The sequence below is a fragment of the Ochotona princeps genome, chromosome 8, assembly GCF_030435755.1.
Source record: "Ochotona princeps isolate mOchPri1 chromosome 8, mOchPri1.hap1, whole genome shotgun sequence".
NCBI classification, from domain to species: Eukaryota; Metazoa; Chordata; class Mammalia; order Lagomorpha; family Ochotonidae; genus Ochotona; species Ochotona princeps.
Genome location: NC_080839.1, coordinates 41,452,267 through 41,471,235, shown reverse-complemented (window position 1 = coordinate 41,471,235; position 18,969 = coordinate 41,452,267). Strand labels below are relative to the sequence as shown.

Sequence of the window (18,969 nt, the reverse complement as noted above, 5' to 3'; positions counted from 1 at the left end):
GGCACCACAGCACCTCACAGGGATTATACAAATGCAGGGTCTTAGGCCCTAACCTTTTAAACCAAACTCTACATTTGAGAAAAAAATTGTCAGAAAATGGGAAGACCTGTTAAAGCTTAAGGATCATTGCTTTAAAAGAAGCCAATCCCCACTCTACCTCCTCAAAAAATCCTTTAGTTTAACATAATTTCCATTCCTTTTTTTTTTTTTTTTGAAGCTAGGCTATTAATTTTTTTAAAGATTTATTTATTTTTATTACAAAGTCAGATATATAGAGAGGAGGAGAGACAGAGAGGAAGATCTTCCATCCAATGATTCACTCCCCAAGTAGCCACAACGGGCTAGTGCTGTGCCAATCCGAAGCCGGGAACCAGGAACCTCCTCCAGGTCTCCCGCACAGGTGCAGGGTCCCAAGGCTTTGGGCCGTCCTCGACTGCTTTCCCAGGCCACAAGCAGGGAGCTGGATGGGAAGTGGAGCTGCCGGGATTAGAACCGGCGCCCATATGGGATCCCAGCAAGTTCAAGGCGAGGACTTCAGCTGCTAGGCCACGCCGCCGGGCCCTAGGCTATTAATTTTTAAAGTTTCTGTTTACACTTTTGTCAAATCTCAAAATGTGTGCATTGTTCAGTCTCACGATACAAATCCAAGGGAAATTAGTAGATGCAAATGCTGAATTGTATGCAAATAAAATTGAGAAAATATCTTGGTTTTGAGAAGCCAAACAATGATTCTATTTCATTCCATTATATCAGTCCAGCAATGCTTGCCATCATCTGGTTTACCACAACATCACCTTGACATACTGACTTTCAAAACCCTGAGACTGGCCAGACCCGGTCTGCTTTATCACATTAGAGGAGAAGGAAGTTGAGCAATTATCTTCTATATTCCATCAGCACAAGTAGGGAAACAAGACACTTCAAGCCAACCAACCTCTCTTTGTCTCCAACAAAATTCACTTTCTCTTCCAATAATAATTTCAGTCCTCCATTTCGTTGAGGTTGTGAAAATCAGTTTTGGTTTCAGATGCTTAAACCCATCTCATCTGGCGACTCCTGTACTCCTCCTGTTGCCAGTAGCCAATAAACCAACATTATGCCTAAATTTCTGGATATGGGAACAAAAGGGTCAGGGAAGGGAACCGGCTTTGGGTGGTGGTACCAACTACCTTCTGATTCTCCAATGTCAACACCTACCCTGAGGATTTCAGAACTGTCCTTACATTCTACATGCTAAGATAGTCAACCCATGTGACATGCTACCCATGTTAGTGCAAAAGCAAAATATTGCATATGTAGCCCCGGATTTTAAACGGAATTACACTGCCACATTCAAATGCTATTTTACAGATTCTTCCAAAGGCACTGAGCATCTACTCCTTAATTAAATCTAATTTGGTTTCCACATAGAGGGCTAGCGAGCATATTTACTTCACACATGTCAGCTCAAAATATATCCCCTTCACCTTGCAACTACAGCCTTATGAAGATGTGTCCACGTGAGAACAAGCTCAAGTGTGATTTATGGGACAAGTGCAACAACCGAGCAACTAATCTTCCAGTGTAAATGTAACACATAAGAACAACCTGACTGAGACATGGAAAGCCCACATATACTTAAAAATATTATTGTCTGTGATTTAATATAGCAGAATGTTTCTGAGCCCACAACCTTGCATGCAGAAGCAGCTTTTCAAGCATTAATACTTAAATGGGTCATAGACATCACATCTGTCATTCTGTCCTGAAGTCTATGAGGCAAAACCAAGACTATGCTGGCCTATTGATTTTTCTAGCATTTGCTTTAATTTACTTAACCATTGAGAAATCCATCAGTACATAAAGGGCAACTGTCCATTACTGCCTCATTTGCAGACATCCCTTCCCCTGGTTTTTGGTAAATATTTCCCTTAAATTGCTCTGTGTTTACAGTGTAAAAACGAATTAGGAAAATGCTCACACCTGTTTCTGTGCAGTAACTGCTGCACTGAGGTATATGTAACGTGCTTAAAGATAGAATAAATATCTAGACATTATTACATCTGTGTGCAAAGGGTGGTAAATTAGATCCTAATTACATTAACAGGGATTCTGCCTCCCAGCTTAAATTTTACATGAGCACTCTGCAAAAATCCGAAAGCTCTGCTGTGGTTTCTTTATGAGCTGGTGATTACAGCTACTTCCTATGCGGTCACTAAATATTCTGTTTACAAATAAATGAAGAAGCTTTGAGCCAACTTGCCAGAGTAATAATCTATTTTTTTTCTCCCCTCCCTCTTCCCAACAAACCCTTGCCACATATGCATGACAACAATCAGGAGCCCCGGCTTCATCTAATTACTCCATCACATAATTTCACAAATTGCCTTGTCACTGGGGAGCCAAGTGCAAAACACGCTCACAGTGGGATCTCAGGCAGCAGCTTTCATTTACTACTCATTCCTTGTTAAATTAAACACGAAAACACCAGTTGTGTGAAAGAAGTCAAAAAGAATGCTGCAAATGAGCCAGACAAGGGTATCTGCGATTTACCATTTCGCCAAGCACGTTGTTGGCAACAGGCATCTCCAACAGAAGGATCCCCTTGCCTGGCATTCTCATTTCAATGTAGCTGCTACAAGAGACCAGCACCAAAAGCCTACTAACAAATGGACTTCTCCCAACAGTAAACCTCATCATCGGCTGACAAGAAACACAAGCACAAGGAAAAGAGGCAAAAAACATGATATTCACAATCCCTCTGTGTTTTTGACCCTTTTGTCTGCCAGTCATTCTTGCCTCCAAACCTATATCTGTTGATGGGTGACACCAAGCCCCTGGAAATTAGAAGCAGTGTGCCATATTCCCATTCTGTGTAGAAAGAAGGAACCAATTCCACTCATCTTTAAAAGTTTTCAAACAGAAAGATCGTCGATCAAGTTCATACAGTATCAGGTGTTTTCCTTTTAAGTGCTAATGCTTTGCATGTATCTGAAACATAACAAGATGAATGCTCACCCATCGCACGACGTATGTGGGTGGAAGAAAAAGGGTGTATGGTGTGTGACATTACTAGAGGGAGTGAACCTGAGGTTACCCTCCCGGAAGCTGACATTTTTTATATCAACATCTAAACACAGCCACTGGTAATTAAAGGTACTGCTTTGGAGCTCAGGAGCCAGCGGGGTCAGGTACCGTTTTACATCACAAACCAGTCCATTTATGCATGCAGATTTGCCAGTGCTCTCTGCACAGGGAGAAGGAGACATTAGCAGCAGCTGTCTCTCAGCTTTTACACTGAAAATTCTATTCATACAGACAGGTGGAGTAATTTAAAAGCCAATGTGGTGCAATTTCGATGTGACTAATGTCACTGCCTACTAAAATGCCACCATTACCACTGTTTATGGAAACATTACTAGAATTACATTTTATTCATAAGAATTTTAGGATTCTGGTTATTACTAGCTTTAAAATGATCAGACCTTGGTGTCACACCCCAGAGCGGCGGCTTAATTCTCCTGGGCTTAGCAGCCTTCTTCGCTGAGGAATGACAGTTGGATTGTAGTTTCAAGAGTCATTGGACCTGCATAAGCACTTTCTTCCATCTCCATAAAGCAAATTAAAGACACAGCTCTTTGGCATTGTGACCACGTGACAGGGGGAAAAAAACTTCAAGGAGCTAAATTCTGTGTTAAGAGGTTTAGTTAAGATTTGTACGAAAAAGATTTCTTCACTCCCACATCACTGTTTCTAACACACATGGGTAAAGATTTACATATTTCTGTAAGAAGGAGGAGCAGTTAAACAATGCTTAGACTCAGAAATTCTAACAACACAGACATTATTAAGATGGCCATAAAATTTCAATAACTGCAGTTTTGCTTTTCTTATGGGGTAGATGTATCTGGAGAAGGACTTCTTCCACTCAGTGACTAACGACCATCAGCTTGCATGACGAAGCTTTATGTCGAACTCTGCCTCCTATTTTTGTATTGAAAAAAACATACTAATTAGCTAGCTTGTGCAGTGAGATTATAATTCCTTAGAACTCTCACAAGATGATTTGATTTGCTCTGCCCCTGAAAGGCAGCTTGGCAGAAAGCATGCGGACGGACATTCCAGGCAGAAGATCCCAGTTCAAGCTCAGTCCCTAGCTTTTGACCCTGAGGGGAATCATTAACTTCCCTCGGCTTTGTAGTGGTCATGCTGTCCTCGTCACCAGATGATCGCAAGCATCCAGGGGACATGAAAATATTAAACCTTGAAGCATCACAGAAAAACACGTTGCCAATTGTGCTATCCCTTTGGACAAATTATTACTATTATTACTACTATGATATGATTCAGTTCCAAAAAGGAAAGAATGATCTGATGTCAGAAGAACTAACCAACTAATGGATCAAGTTTTTAAAAATATGACAAGCAGTTGGCGTTATGTTGTCACAGGTAAAGCTGCTGCTTAAAGCACCAGAATCTCATATCCCGACTTCCCTACTTCTGATCCAGCTCCCTGCTAATGTGTCTCGGAAAGCAATAGATATGGGATACCCAGAGCAGGCTCTTGGTTCCTGGCTTCACACTGGCTCAGCTCCAGCTGTTGTGCTCATTTGGGGAGTGAACTAGTAAATGCAGGATCTCTCTCTTGCACTCTCTCTCTGTGTAATTCCACCTTTCACAGATATAAATCTTCAAAAATATTTTTTTAAGATTTTAATTTTTATTACAAAGTCAGATATACAGAGAGGAGGAGAGACAGAGAGAAAGATCTTCCGTCCGATGACTCACTCCCCAAGTGAGCCGCAACGGGCCGGTGCTATGCCAATCCGAAGCCGGGAACCAGGAACCTCTTCCGGGTCTCCCACACGGTTGCAGGGTCCCAATGCATTGGGTCGTCCTCGACTGCTTTCCCAGGCCACAAGCAGGGAGCTGGATGGGAAGTGGAGCTGCCGGGATTAGAACCGGCGCCCATATGGGATCCCAGGGCGTTCAAGGCGAGGACTTTAGCTGCTAGGCCATGCTGCCGGGCCCACAAAATATTTTTTTAAATAACAAAAGTAGGGCCTGGCATGGTGGCCTAGTGGGTAAATCCTTACTTTGCATGCAACCACATAACATATGGGACCGGCTCATGTCCTGGCTGCTCCACTTCCCATCCAGCTCCCTGCTTGCGGCCTGGGAAAGCAGTGGAGAACAGCCCAAAGCCTCGGGACCCAGCACCTGTGTGGAAGACCCAGAAGAAGCTTCTGGCTCCTGGATTCAAATTTGCTGAACTCTGGCCATTTAGTCACTTGGGGAGTGAACTAGCAGATAGAAGATCTTTTTCTCTGTCTCTCCTTCTCTCTGTAAATCTGCCTTTCCAATAAAAAATAAATCTTAAAGAAAATCTGTAACCTTTTAAAAATGACAAAAGTAATATCATGTAGACAGGAGATAATTGTATTTCTTTTTTAAAAATGAAGTTAAGTCATTTTTGCTATTCCTCCCCATGAAGTTTAGAAAGTGACTTTAAGTACTGCATAAGAATCATTCTTAAATTTGTATAAATGGCAATAGAAATTATCTTGTGATCTTTCTGAGTGTGCATGTTAATGAACAATACCTTCTGGCCTCTGGAGATCTCAAGAACTTTCTGGAATCCCAAATACTCAGATCATTGCTGTCACGGGACAAATGAAAGCCCTCAGGGTTGCAGGAATGCCAACAACAATGTCAAGATAAAGATAAATAAAAACTGATCATAGGATCATAAGTCCTGAAAAGCAACAATATTTGTAAACTTTTAAGTTCTGAAATGCATATTTTTAGCCTGGCAGTCAAGACGCCTGTATCACACTGAGTGACTGGGTTCCACTCTTAACTGTGTTTCTTTCTCCAACATGCTGCAAGTGCAGACCCTGGCTGCTTGCAGTAGGAAGCTCGGGGAACTGGGTTCCTGCCATCCCCACATAGGAGACCTGGATATATCCCCAGGTCCTAGCTCCAGTCCCATCCCAGGCCCAGCTGGGGAGTGAGGCATACACAGCAAGGAAGCATATTCCCTCCCTCCCACTCTCCCAATCTCTCTTCTTCTGTGTGTCTAAAAAATTGTTTCAGTTAACATATAGTATCCTTTTTTTCCTGAAGAGTTAACACCAAGAGGACATTCAAAATCCAAGTAGCCACCAAAAATATCTACTTCAAAATAACATAAAGTCAAGTCATCTGTATCTCCTTTAAATAGCAACTTCAGATGGTCACATTTACAACATCAAATTGTTTCAAACTCTAACTTTTTTTGTAATAGAACAATTCATTTTATGTTTGGATACATGCTCACTGGACTAAAATGTACTGAGGAAATGTGCTTTGTAATCATACACACACACACACACAGAATGCTCTAAAATGTTGTAACAGTGCATGGTACAATCCTTTCAGCTATTCTGCTCCCTGAGAGGTTCCACTGGCTCACCCAGAACAAGGTGACTCATCTGGGTTCTGGACAGCTCTTTCCTGCTCATGATATATGAAAGTGAGTACCAAGCCCACAAAGCAAGCTAACTTCAGCAGGCTTAAGACTTTATAAGCAGAAGGGTGTGTAGCCCCGAAACACCAGCACACCAGTCAGGAGTCATCATTTTGATGTGCAGCCAAACCATCTCTGTCATTGCCATCTGGAAACATTACTACCTGATGGCACTTGGTCTATTGTGGGTCAACTTGGGCCATGGCCAAGAAGGATCTCTGGCTTAAATAAGAGACTTTTGCATCTTGCAGCCCACCCACCTCCATGTGGATGTCTCCACCATGGGCTCGAATCAACAGAAACAGAAAAAGTATAGCACCAAACATGGCTATTTGGGGAATTAAAATTCACAAATATGCAGTATTTTCCTTCACTAGGATTGATAGAATCGGTGGGGTTCAGAGGCATTTGCACTACAGAAAAATGAAAACACACAATCATAGAGTGATGTGCTTGTGTGTGCACACCACAATCATGTTCACACTTTACTAAGGGGACTGAGCTAGTGTGTGGATGTTTCCAGTTAAGTCAAACATATGGTATATAGATTCACTTCTGCTGGCAAAACAACCAACCGATCAAACCAATCTAAATTAAAAAAAAAAAAAGATGGAATCCTTCCTAAAACATATGCATCTGAGTTTCCCTTGGTCACACTTTCATATTTTAAAAATAACTATACCTTCACTTAGAATATTAATCACCAAGAAATAGTTAAGCATATAAAATCCCCATGAGTTGAAGTGAGTTGGTTTTTTAAAACTCGCATATACATGTGCATGTATTGATCCATTTTAATCTAAAAAATAAATTGAGAATGGGCAGTTCATTGACTGAATTTGATATTTTGTCTTAAAAAACACATTGCCACTAATTGAGGAATAAAGACATGCTATTGATATACGCTTTGAAGTACGAATGACTGGCTAGAGTTCAAATAGTCATGTACATCAGCAACCACCAACTTAATAAATTGTGCTTAGGCAGGCACTTTTGTTTTGAACTAATCCTTTATTTAATTAGCCCGATTAAGAGTATATTAGAAAACCAAATTACCGTGTATTTTTATCTTAGACTTGGAAACAAAAGAAAAACTTTAGGATAATATGACAAATTGCCAACCAGACTCTACAAAAGTCCCTTGCAGAATGCACCACCATCAGGGAATGGAGTAAGCATTTATTCGAGTGTAAAACTCACCCTCCCTCACTTGAAACTAACATAGAGTCCTGGGCAGAGTTCCTTTGCCTACCTACCTGAGTAACTAGTTGGGCTTCTGTTTTTATTCGTGATTGTTTCCCCCCTATGCCTCCTCATCAACCAACTATAATTACCCTGGGTCAGAGGTGCATAATAGGAGTGGGGAAGAAAGGCTGGGGCCGAGGGCAGGAGGAGTGGGGACGGCTGGGAGAGAGCTTTGCCAGGTCACTAATGGCCTCTGGGGCAACAACTTGGAGAACAGGCTGATGCTTCTCCTTTGATCTTCTAATTCACAATGATCATTAGTATTAACTCCGATTCTTCTGGGTGAAGAATTCCAGCTGTAGCCTTTTCAGTTTACCTGACCTAAGAAAATTCATCACCCATCCCATTAGGATTTCAATAACCAGCTAAGAAAAAGAAGGAGGCAGTTGCCCTAGAATCTGCAAACTGCCTGCTTCATGATTAACACAGAGCTTCCATGATGTATATCACAGAAGAATGAGGGCATTCCCATATTCCCCTCTAGTAATTAAATAATCTATTCCATTTTCCTCCTGAGACAAATGATTCCCACTTGGGTGAAAAATAGGCAGTGCCCTTATTTAATCAGAGCTGAAACACGCTCTCTTCAACATAGTGGGAGATCTTCTCAAATGAAGGGAGAGGGTTTTATCATACTAGACTGAGTTAGTTTCAACAGTTTAGCTTGGGTCAGAGGTGAAGGTAAAAGGCAACTACTGTAAGTGGGGGAAAAGCAGCAATGACAGACATTTTTCTATACTTAGAAGAGTCTGTTTCCACTGTTAGACAAAGACAGCTGGAAAGAAACAAACAACAACTATTTTCTTTAATTGAGCTTTCAATTCATGATAGATCTACAGATAACACATAGTAAAGAAGGACTCCAGTATACCTGCTATCTCCACAAGTCATTCCTTTGAGTCAAATGCATAAAAATGATGGTAAATTGGGATTAACTTGAAGAAGGGGCTGCCTTTCCCAATGACTTTGAGGTACACTAAACAGGCAACAGTGCGACATTCTAGTTTTCCAGGCCCAGCATCTTAGGACTTCCCCGACATCTCTGAGGACAGGTAGCTAGAAGATGCTATCCCATAAGGTAGAGCAACAACATTTGAGGTGACAAATGGAAAAAGAAATAGAAATTGGAAGAGAAAAGAGAATTTCATCTACTAATCACATATGTGGCTACTTAGGGGTCCTTCTATCTTCCTTTTGACCTTTGGTGTACTGGATCAACAGCATGGATTATCTGGATACCAACCAGAGGTACATTTTTTTGTTATAATAATTCATAATGTTCAGAGGGTAAATCTTCTGAAATTGCAAGCAGAGATATGACACTAAGATGTCTCCAACAGATCTTGTTACCAAAAGTAAAACCAATGAAACAACATCTGTCTCTTCTAGAGCATTCAATTCCCAATTCAATTCCATTTACTCCATCCTTAGAGTGGCAGACCCGCAGGGCACTTTTCATCTAATAGTGTTTCTATGGAAACGCCATTCTCAACCTGGAAGATTCCACAAGCCCTCACATTGGCTTTATCCACACGGAGGGGAGAGTCTTATAAATCAGAAACCAAGACATAAATTTGGTCACACACACACAAAACTATTTTCAAGGCTAGAAGTTCACATGCAGAGAGAAAGAAGACAAAACCAAGACATATAGCAAATATGAATATTTGACTTCCACACAAAGTTCATGCTGGTTGTAAAGCTTAACCCAAGGGGATCCTCAGGTTCAGTCAAGGGATGGTGTTCAGAGAAGGAGACTGAAAATCATTTACTTCACCTTGAGGATCACCTGATCAATGCCAAATATTAACCTTTAAATGTTTTCATCACCTGAATCAGGTGTGCAGTTGTTTTTTTTTTTAAACTACTTCTACTCTCCCCAACTTTCAGGATTCCTAGCAGTTGCATGAAGGAAAAGATAGTCATGCATATTTTAAATAAGAGCCACATCAGCTGCTTTTCTATTTAGATTATACTTAAATCTACTGTAGAATAGGACAGGCAAGCAAAAAGAAAAAAGACTCCTAATTTTTATCTTTATTCGTTTTTCTCACTTTCAGTAGGCCCTTGGACACATGTCTTGGCAATGTTGTGAGCAGAAGAACCAGTGAGATGCAAAAACATGTCCAGCTTAAATGCTGTGACATCATAGACTTCTCACAGCTGCAAGAACGAATTCTCCCAAGACAAAACACACACTGCCAGTACCTATGAAACTGTATCACATAATACAATGTAATCAATGAAACCCCCCCCCCACACACACACACTGATGTGACGTATGCCCCGCACCAACTGGCACTGTACAGTGATCTGTAGGCAAAGAGTAAGTGCTTTTAATTGTTTGCAATAATTTATCTTCAGGCAAATGCAAGCATTACTATTAACAAATGCTTTTATTTTCTTTCTAATTCTCTCCTATTATCTAAATCATGTCAGTCACTCTTTTCAAATTCAGGGAATAGTTTCTTTTAAGAGATCCTTTCTACTTAACAACACTGGCAAATATTCAACTACATCTAAGCTGGGAGTTTACCTCACTGACATTTCCTTTTACCCCATATTCAACAAAGTTTAATACTCGTTTCCTTTTACTTTTACTGTTTTCATTACACACAAATATGTGCAGTTTAACTCACTAGGGACTGTGAGTCCAAAAAGGATGCTTAACTTCTCTCTTTGGAGCAGTAAAATGTGCTACTGATTAAAAATACCTATGGATCACTACAAACCAGCACATTTTTCTTCTCAGGCAGCTGAAGTGCAAATCCAGAAAGGTGCTTTCTTCAATGCCCTATTCTAGTCCTCGAACACACACACATACAAACACACACAAAAGTGCTTGAAAACCCTTCCAAGGAAAGATTTTTTTTAACTGAATAAACCCAATGAAAAGATTGCTCCATTTATTTTAGATGAAAAAAAAATAGCAATTTGCTTTCAATAAGGTGGGTCAGGTTTTAGACTATGCCTTTTGTCATTTAAAAAGATTAGTTTGCAATTTGGCAATAAATTGTTATTGCTCTTGTTTTAATTAGCCAGAGTTTCAATTGCGTTTTTTTATATCTAGCAAGAACTCAGAAAGGATTTTCTAGATAAGTTGCATTAATCACACAGCAATAACTTGATCACTTAAGGTTTGCACACAGTCTTCTTAATGAATTGTGTATCCCTGAAGACATCTTAGAATGTGAGATTAAGTTAATGAAGGATTGACTGAGATATCAGGAGTTAAACTTGAACACACATCAGCAAAACTCCTTAAATGCTATCTTTTTCACAGACTTTAGGATACCTAAGCAACCCAAGCATGGTAACAAAACAAGGTAAAGGAAGTTCTACAGATCCATTTGTTTTTGCAGTTACAGAATAGAAAGGGAATCCTCACTGAGAGAAGGAAATGGGTGGACACTGGACTAATCTCTTGACTTTGCTTCTTAGATAAACTAATGAAATCAATTTGATTTTTAGAGATTGCTATGATTAATATTTCCCTACATGCACAAGACACTGCAGTAGGTAAGGGGAGTAGAAATAACCAATAGAAACCATCAGGCAACTTCTCTGAACATTGATAGAAAGCCAAGGAAACATCAAGGAATTGGGCTTCCCTATCCAGGACAACGGCACAGGCTAGTAAAGACCCCAAAACCAAAGTCAATTAGCCAGAGGGGGGGAAAAAAACCTTCTGTCGGTTCATGAATAATTTCTATAACAATTGTCCCAGTTCCCCATAATTCACATAGGCACTGAAATACAGGCAAAGTGACACTGGCTGTTACAATGGTTTCTTGTTGGTTTTCTTGTTTGTTTTTCTGAAAAAGATAATATTGCTCTCTGTAAGTTCTTCACAAGGGTATGACCTAGAAAAACAGGAAAACTGGAGGAGCAATACAATAATAACTTGCCTCTCTCTCCCAATTCTGTCTGAGCCAATATTTGATTATATTTTATTCAAGGGAGCCTGAGCTTCAGGTAAAGGCAACACTTCTATGCAGATTGAGATGGGGGCTGAAGAAAACTGCTCATTTTGCTCTGTTGGAATAAGAAATACCATAGTGATGACTTTAGCGCCAACCTGAAGTCATCACTTCACTCCAACTCATTCAACTCATTCCCCAGGCTAAGTTAGCTGGTTAGTTCTACTGATGAATATCAGCTCCTTCTGTCAGTGCCCTTAACCAGCTGTCCTTTCTTCACTACACAATTTTTTTCCATGATACGCCCTGGAGTCCCTAATTCTCCTTCCCTCCTCCCAAGTGGTTGACAATCCTCAACAGGAGAGTTGCACAAGGCAGATCTAAAATACTTACATATAAGTCACAAGTGGCTATGTCAGTCATCTTACTGGAATCAGACTTTAGAAAAACCTCATAGGATGTTAAAATCATCATAGCTCAAACAGTAGAATCCTCAACTAACTCACAACATTATCAAACTCTTTAAAGTTTATTCAAAAACAGTTCCCTGTAGTCTAGTTAGCATTTGGGATCACGATGGGCAGAGAAGGAGCACAGGTCATGTTTTCTTAGTGACTTCTGTTGCCCTCATTTTCTGTTCTGCTCATAGGCAGCAGAACATCTGGATGAATTACTTGTGTATAAGGAGGGACAGCCTTCAGCCAGAGGAGCAGAACCACTACAGTCTTCAAACAGCATGCACTTGCCTCACTGTCCCAGAGCAACCCATCAAGGCATAGGGCTTAGCAAATGGGCAAAGAGTGAACTTGGGCAGGCTCTGCCTGTGTTTGTAACAATACAGAATTCGCTTTGATGTTTCGGGGGGGGGGGGGGGGGAATGACTTTCAGAAAAGCAAACCAGCTAAAAATAGTAACATAAAATATTTGCTCCTGACATTTTTTAAAAGGTAATATAGCTATAACAAACTGTCAAAATTCATCCTCTATCCCTAAGAGTTAAGATTTTTGCTGATTTTTTAAAATGTTATTTTATCCATAAATTTTCATGTTGTAGTTTTCCTTCCTTGGATGTGATTAAATCAGTATGCACTTATAAAAATATCCACCAAAATATTATGATTATAAATATTTTGAATGTGAAATTCATTCAGAACAATAGCCAAACAAAACAAATCCCCTGGTGGCATAAAGCCCCAAATTTCCACTTTCTTACATCTCCAGGAAAATTCCTGCAGTGAAAACAGCAATACTCACACAGACAATATAAACTGTTACTCTGCTTGAAAAGCCACAAGGGACTGCACAGGAAGAGCTGACTCTATATTGCTGTTTTCCTTTACAGTTCTAAACACAAGGGCAACTTTCACTGTGGAGCTGACTCACACAAATGGCTCAGAATGGAAGCCAGTGCATCCAAACCACTCAAAAGGGAATTATGTGAACATCTTCCCATCACAACATGGATTAAACTTTTGAGGGCCGTTCTCTAGAAGGTCCACAAAAGCAATGCAAGGTATTCCGTCTTTCTCCCTAGGGTTAGTCTTATTCTGAGCAGGAGCTGGTTCTAAGTACTAAGGGTCACACTTAGAAAAGCAACATCGTTAACATACATAAAGTCACAAGTACACATGAACTCCTGGAGCTGATAACTAATGAAAATTTACAAAATGGCAAAGAGAACTTCAATTAAAATTCCTTTTGGGGGGGTGAATCTAGGAAACAGTACTAATACCTTCATATAAACTATGGGAACATAGTGGTTTACAAGTCCAGAGGGAGCATTTTGTTTCTACCAAAACTGGTTCATTGTCCATATTTAGTTTACATATGTCATTTAGAATCCACTTACTGTTAGATGCTGGAACAGCCACGCCCTCATGATATTTGTGGCTACTTTGGGAAAGATGCCACGCTTTTTGTGACGCTTTTTGTCCTTATCAGGGTCATCATCGTCACCTGTGCTGGGGGAAGCTACACTGTTGTCCAAGCCATCACCTGCAAACATAGTGAATCAAATTTTGACTGATGCTACCTTGACATGCTTTATTCAAATAGAATGCCTTTGGATATCAACAAAACCAAAAGAGCAATTTAAATGATTAATAGTTTCTTTGGTACTTTTTTTTTTCCAAGACAAAGAACAAGGCTTAGGCTCAAAAGTAATCAGGTCTAAATAATTTCTTCAAGTAACAGTGCTAAAGGTCAAAGGGAATGGAGCGGAACAGCCAGTCTCTTTAGTGGCTTTGTCGCCATGGTAGTTATTCAGTTTATAAATATATATTTATACATATATGCGTGTGTATATATATATGTATATGTATACATACATACATATATATATGTATATATATATATAGCTAAGACACATTAAGTGTCAAGCTTATGGGGAGTTAAATATGGGGGCAGCCATCAGCAATGGAATTGCTACTTAGGTTTTCAAAATTCCCCCACAGAGTCATTGACATCAACTTGTGAGAAGGTGCATTAGCAATATCAACTCTTTCCACAAGTGATCTATCTTAAAACTAGTTGGAGAAATGCAGGCAGTCAGTCCATTATACAAGCATTTTGACATAGAAATACTTAAAATAGAATATAATTTTTCTTAGCTTCAAATTTAGTAGGGGAAAAAATCCCTCACATAGTTTTTAAATCACAAAACAATTATTATTTAATTCAAATTAAATCATGTTAAATTGCAATTAATTGGAACTATGTTACACTAATAATCCAAGAAGTTTCTAAAACCTCTTTTAGATTTAAATTATTCCTGAAAAGTCACTGTTAACATATCCCCTACATCAGATCCTGGTTGGTTTTTTTTTATTGATTTTTGTCATAACACTTAAATTGTTTTTCCTAAAAAAATTTAGCTCTGTGACTCAATGAAATTAAAAAAAAATGTAGTATTTCTTTTACAATGCCATATTTGATACAAAAAAAAGAAATTTCAGCCCATATAATCACATTAAAATAAGTCATCAGGTACAAGTGGAAAGCAAATATTTTTTATTTTGGCACCAAATCAAAGGGGGAAATAACAGTGGGCAAAACTTACTAAACTAAAAAGTAGCCTAACTTCCATCAGACTGCCGTTTCCAGCATGTCTCAGCTCCTGCCTGGTGCCTGTGCTCTGTGGGAGCTGCTGGCTTGCAGAAATGGAAGAGTTTGGGCCCAGAAAGAGGAGTAGGGGATCAGGCTTAGAAACAAGTTAACAAGCGCACCCAACAGCACATGTCCTGAGTTAAATAGATCATTCAAGAGCAATCTACATGGCCCAAAGAACCTGACACTTTGCTGAGACAACTTTCCTGGTGACTACACATTGGAACTGGCCTCATTTACCTGGCTTCAGGAATTTTTCCATTTCTCATTCCTGTCATCTAGGTCTTACTTACAAGAAGAATTCTCTACTTTTATTTACCACTTAGAGTTACTTCAGCCTAATCTATACTAGTTCTGTTTCAACTCATCAATTATTCTTTATGCTGTCTCCGGACACACTACCTTATTACCTTGAAACAAAGAAAAATGCCTTCCTTTTCCTAGTCTATTTTCTTAATTGCCCTGCCTTGTACTGACCTAAAGTTTAAAAACTCAGATTCATTTCAACCTCCTCTTATTACAGCCCATGCCACAAATAGAATACTTTTGCAGAACTTTTCTGAGTTTAACCTATTACTAGTTTAAAATCGTCGATTTTATCACATTTAAAATTCACTTACTATTGTTACAGACCCACAGAATCATAGCTTACACTCACACTGGAGAAGACCACCATGAGGACTCACAACACCAAAACTCTCATTGAGAAAGTGCTGTGTCCCATGACTGGCTCAAGGTCAAGCAGCTGAGCTTGGAGCTCTCAAGGTCTGTATGGGACCAGACACCCACTTCCCCAAATCACTGCTCCTTCCACCCCACCGAGCTCCTGATCTGCATAAGCCAGAAGTCCCCTTGGGTTTATCTAATAAATTCTTTGAAAGTCCAGTGTTTAAAAGAGGCTTTTTATTCAGAGAAGCAACTCACCATATAAAATAACAATGCATTAAAGAAACATGAGAAAAGAAAACTACTCAACAGCATTTAAAATTTCAATGGACTGATCCACTCTCAATATGCACAAGGTAATTCAGGAAAAGGATCATCACACTTGATCACTGATGAAAAAGGAAACACCTCTAACCTAATAACACTGTTTTTCACCACCTCCCTAGGATTGTTTTCTACCTTGAAAAAAATAGCCTTTTTATCCATCTCAACCCCCTTCAGATTAATTTAGCAAGCAATGCCCTGTGCCTGCCTAGGAGAGAATTCATTGATAATTTATGGAAATATCTACTATAATCCAGTGGAGATGACTTTTTTCCAGCTTTGTGCATCAATAGATAATCAAGGCCTTAAAGCAGCCTTAGCTTCCCATTACCTCAGGCAAAAGAATTCCTGAAAGTGTGCCTGGAGGGCACCTGAATTATATCCTCCATTAGAGAAGGAAGGCTCTCTGCATTCCATGCGCAACACTCACCAGAACCTTTCCTGTTTATTTCTGCTGTATGAAAGCAGAACCATTAGGAACAGAATTTTTTAAGTGAAGACTTATGTAGATACAATGGAGAAACCTTTCAAGCAGGAGCCAGATCACCCCCTTCAGTCCCCGGCAGTGACCTCTCCCAAATAAAAGGTTTCTATTACATCATTAGCTCAAGCCAAAAACAGCCGTGGCTTAATGCACAGTTTGTTCTTCCTACTGTTTTTAGGCAAATACAGCTACTTTACTCCCATCTGGGAGGGAAATTACACTGCTGGGTTGTAATCTAAGACAAGATTTTCATTGGAAGCAAATGCTTTCAATCCAGTGTAAATACTGGTGCATGTTCAGAAAAGCCTAAAACAATAAACCCTGCTCCTTTCTGACACAGTTGGGGAAACGGAGAAGATGGGGAAGGAGAAGGGCATAATGAAACAGAGGATTCTAAAAGCAAACACTTTCGTAGATTTTAATACATTCTTTAACCTCTTCCACTTTCTCAAATCGAAAATTGATCTCGGAACGTCTCCACCCCAGAGGAAAGTCTAAATGGCCAATTGTACTTTTAGTATTCCCATTCCCTCTGCAATTTGATACAGTCACCTCCATGTGGTCTCTCGAGGATTTATTTCCTTTTTATTTATTTATTTATTTTTTAAAAGATTTTAAGATCACTAAACAAACTTGGAGGACCGCCGGCCGACCACACGGCAGCAGGCAGCGGCTCTGAACCACATTTGTAAAATGTCAGCAGTGACTTCATTTCTGGAGCTGACTTCTCCTGCTGCCAAATGAAGGCAAACTGAAAAGGTGGAAATAATCATAAAAATGATGCCAGTCCATAAACAAGCTTACAGCCTCATTAGGATAGCAGTAGGCTCCAGTGGGTGATTTATGCTCGTTTTGCTGATGCTATGAGGAAATGCCATAGGGCGACTTCAGCCAACTGCTAATGGTTTCTGACAGCTTCTTAGCAACTAGTGCAAGCAACGGTGAGGCGTTTGCTAGTGACAGAAACCAAAAATGTCATATTATCTGCCCATGTGTCATGAAGTCCGTGTGGCAATTAACTAGGAGGCCAGTGACTGAGGGGCCAGAGGCTCCTGCAAATGGCCTTTGGCAATGCAGAGGCCAGCGCCAGCGGGCGCAGTGTGCTCTGGCTGCACATATATGCAACATTCTAATGTAGAAATCCACTCCCTGCAACTTCCTGGGCTCTAAGGAGACCCAGCCACTCAAAGCCCTTTCTTCATTCTCACTGAAGTGAAACTCTGCTCTCTCTCTCTCTCTGCTCTCTGGGCACAGGCTGTGGCATGATCAGAAGATTCCACAGCAAACTGGTTTGGTACAATTATCCCAATGGATCCATAATTGACAGTACCTGGTTATGCACCTTTAGGACGCTGGATCCAAAGGTGCTAGCTGTTTTACTGCTCCCTTGCAAATTAGTCTAAAAGGACTTCAGATCACTGAAGCAGACTCACTGCCTGTCAGACTGTGAGGGGCTGAGGAACTACACAGCAACAACACTGTTTAAAAAACACCAGGCTTCTAATAAGCAGGGGGAGAATCTTGGCCATCCTTTCCAGTTTCCGAGCTATCAAAACCATGCACTATATGTCAAACTGTCAAACCTTTCAGCGTGGGCCATTTGCCCTTTCAAATAATATTTAAGAATTGTTTTTACAAAATTTTATAGGCCATGGTCTAGTGAAAGAGGCCAACCAACAAAGAAAGGAATTTGTACTACAATTCGTCTACGGACAATTTCTTGTGAGACCTGGGCCTGTCCCCACGGAACAAGGCAGGTGACCTGTGGCAGCTCCCAGGCTGTCAGGCAGCTCAGATTTCAAACACGCTCAACTCAAACATCCCGAGTCGCCTATTTAAGCATGCCCAGGCATTTAGACTCTGCTATCTGTGCCTTTCAAAGCAGGATAAAGCGGCATTTATCGTATTCAGGCCCTTCAATGGGTCAGACTGACCGTGTCAGCAGGGGCTCCTCTCCGGCAGGTCAAAGCCCAGCTCCCATTCTTCTCTCCCTTACTAACGCCCTCTCTCCCCTACCTTAGGGCTGCCATTTCCAAAAACCTACTCTGAAGGAGGCAGACACAAAACCACAAAAAGCAGCACCCCCAAGATGTACATCGATGCTGATCAGAACTTCCTGTACCCGTGGGCCATCACATAAAAACGAAACAGGTTGTCTGTCAAGGGGTCCTTTCTGTCGTAGAGGCTGAACTCCTAATTAGGGATATGAACTTTCAGCTGCCAGAGCAGATGAATGCGTGAGATTGTGGACACTCGGGTTTTTCCAGAAGCCAAGTGAAAGACAGCAGAGCCTCAAGATCCTCTTCATGCACAGTTCTGTAGTTTGTCCTGTCTTTAACCTTTACTTTTTACCCCCACCATCAGACTAGAGTATTTGTCTGCAAACGGCCCTAAACTCCCAAACCCACAGCACAGAATCAGTGTCCTTCAGAACTGGGTAAATATTACGGTCTTGAAAGTTGAATGGTTCAAAGGCATGATTGGGAACATACAGCTCCTATTGGGAGGTGGCTAGATCATCGAACAAGCAAGAATACCATCACATATCCTGCTTGCCAACAAAATTTTTCCCTCTCGTTTATTTTGTCCTGTAGGATGTCTACTTAAAAGAATTTTCACATCACAGCGACAATGGAGTGTCCAGCACAGACCTGCCCTTGTAGTGCCTGCAGTGTAGGGGAATACATCCCATCACATGGAAATACCGGCTCTCCTCTGGAGGGACCCATCTGGGTGTG

The 18,969-nt window shown here is 40.5% G+C and overlaps 1 protein-coding gene across 5 annotated transcripts in view; it reads right to left on the bottom strand.

The window, feature by feature from the left end:
- Window positions 1–18,969, bottom strand: part of MEIS1 (Meis homeobox 1) — a 144,704-nt gene that overhangs the window by 49,483 nt on the left and 76,252 nt on the right. For all 5 annotated transcript variants that reach the window (XM_058667894.1, XM_058667893.1, XM_058667896.1 and 2 more), the window contains exon 8: window positions 13,502–13,647. In XM_058667894.1, coding sequence (XP_058523877.1) covers window positions 13,502–13,647 — 146 coding nt within the window. The remainder of the gene's footprint in view (window positions 1–13,501; window positions 13,648–18,969) is intronic.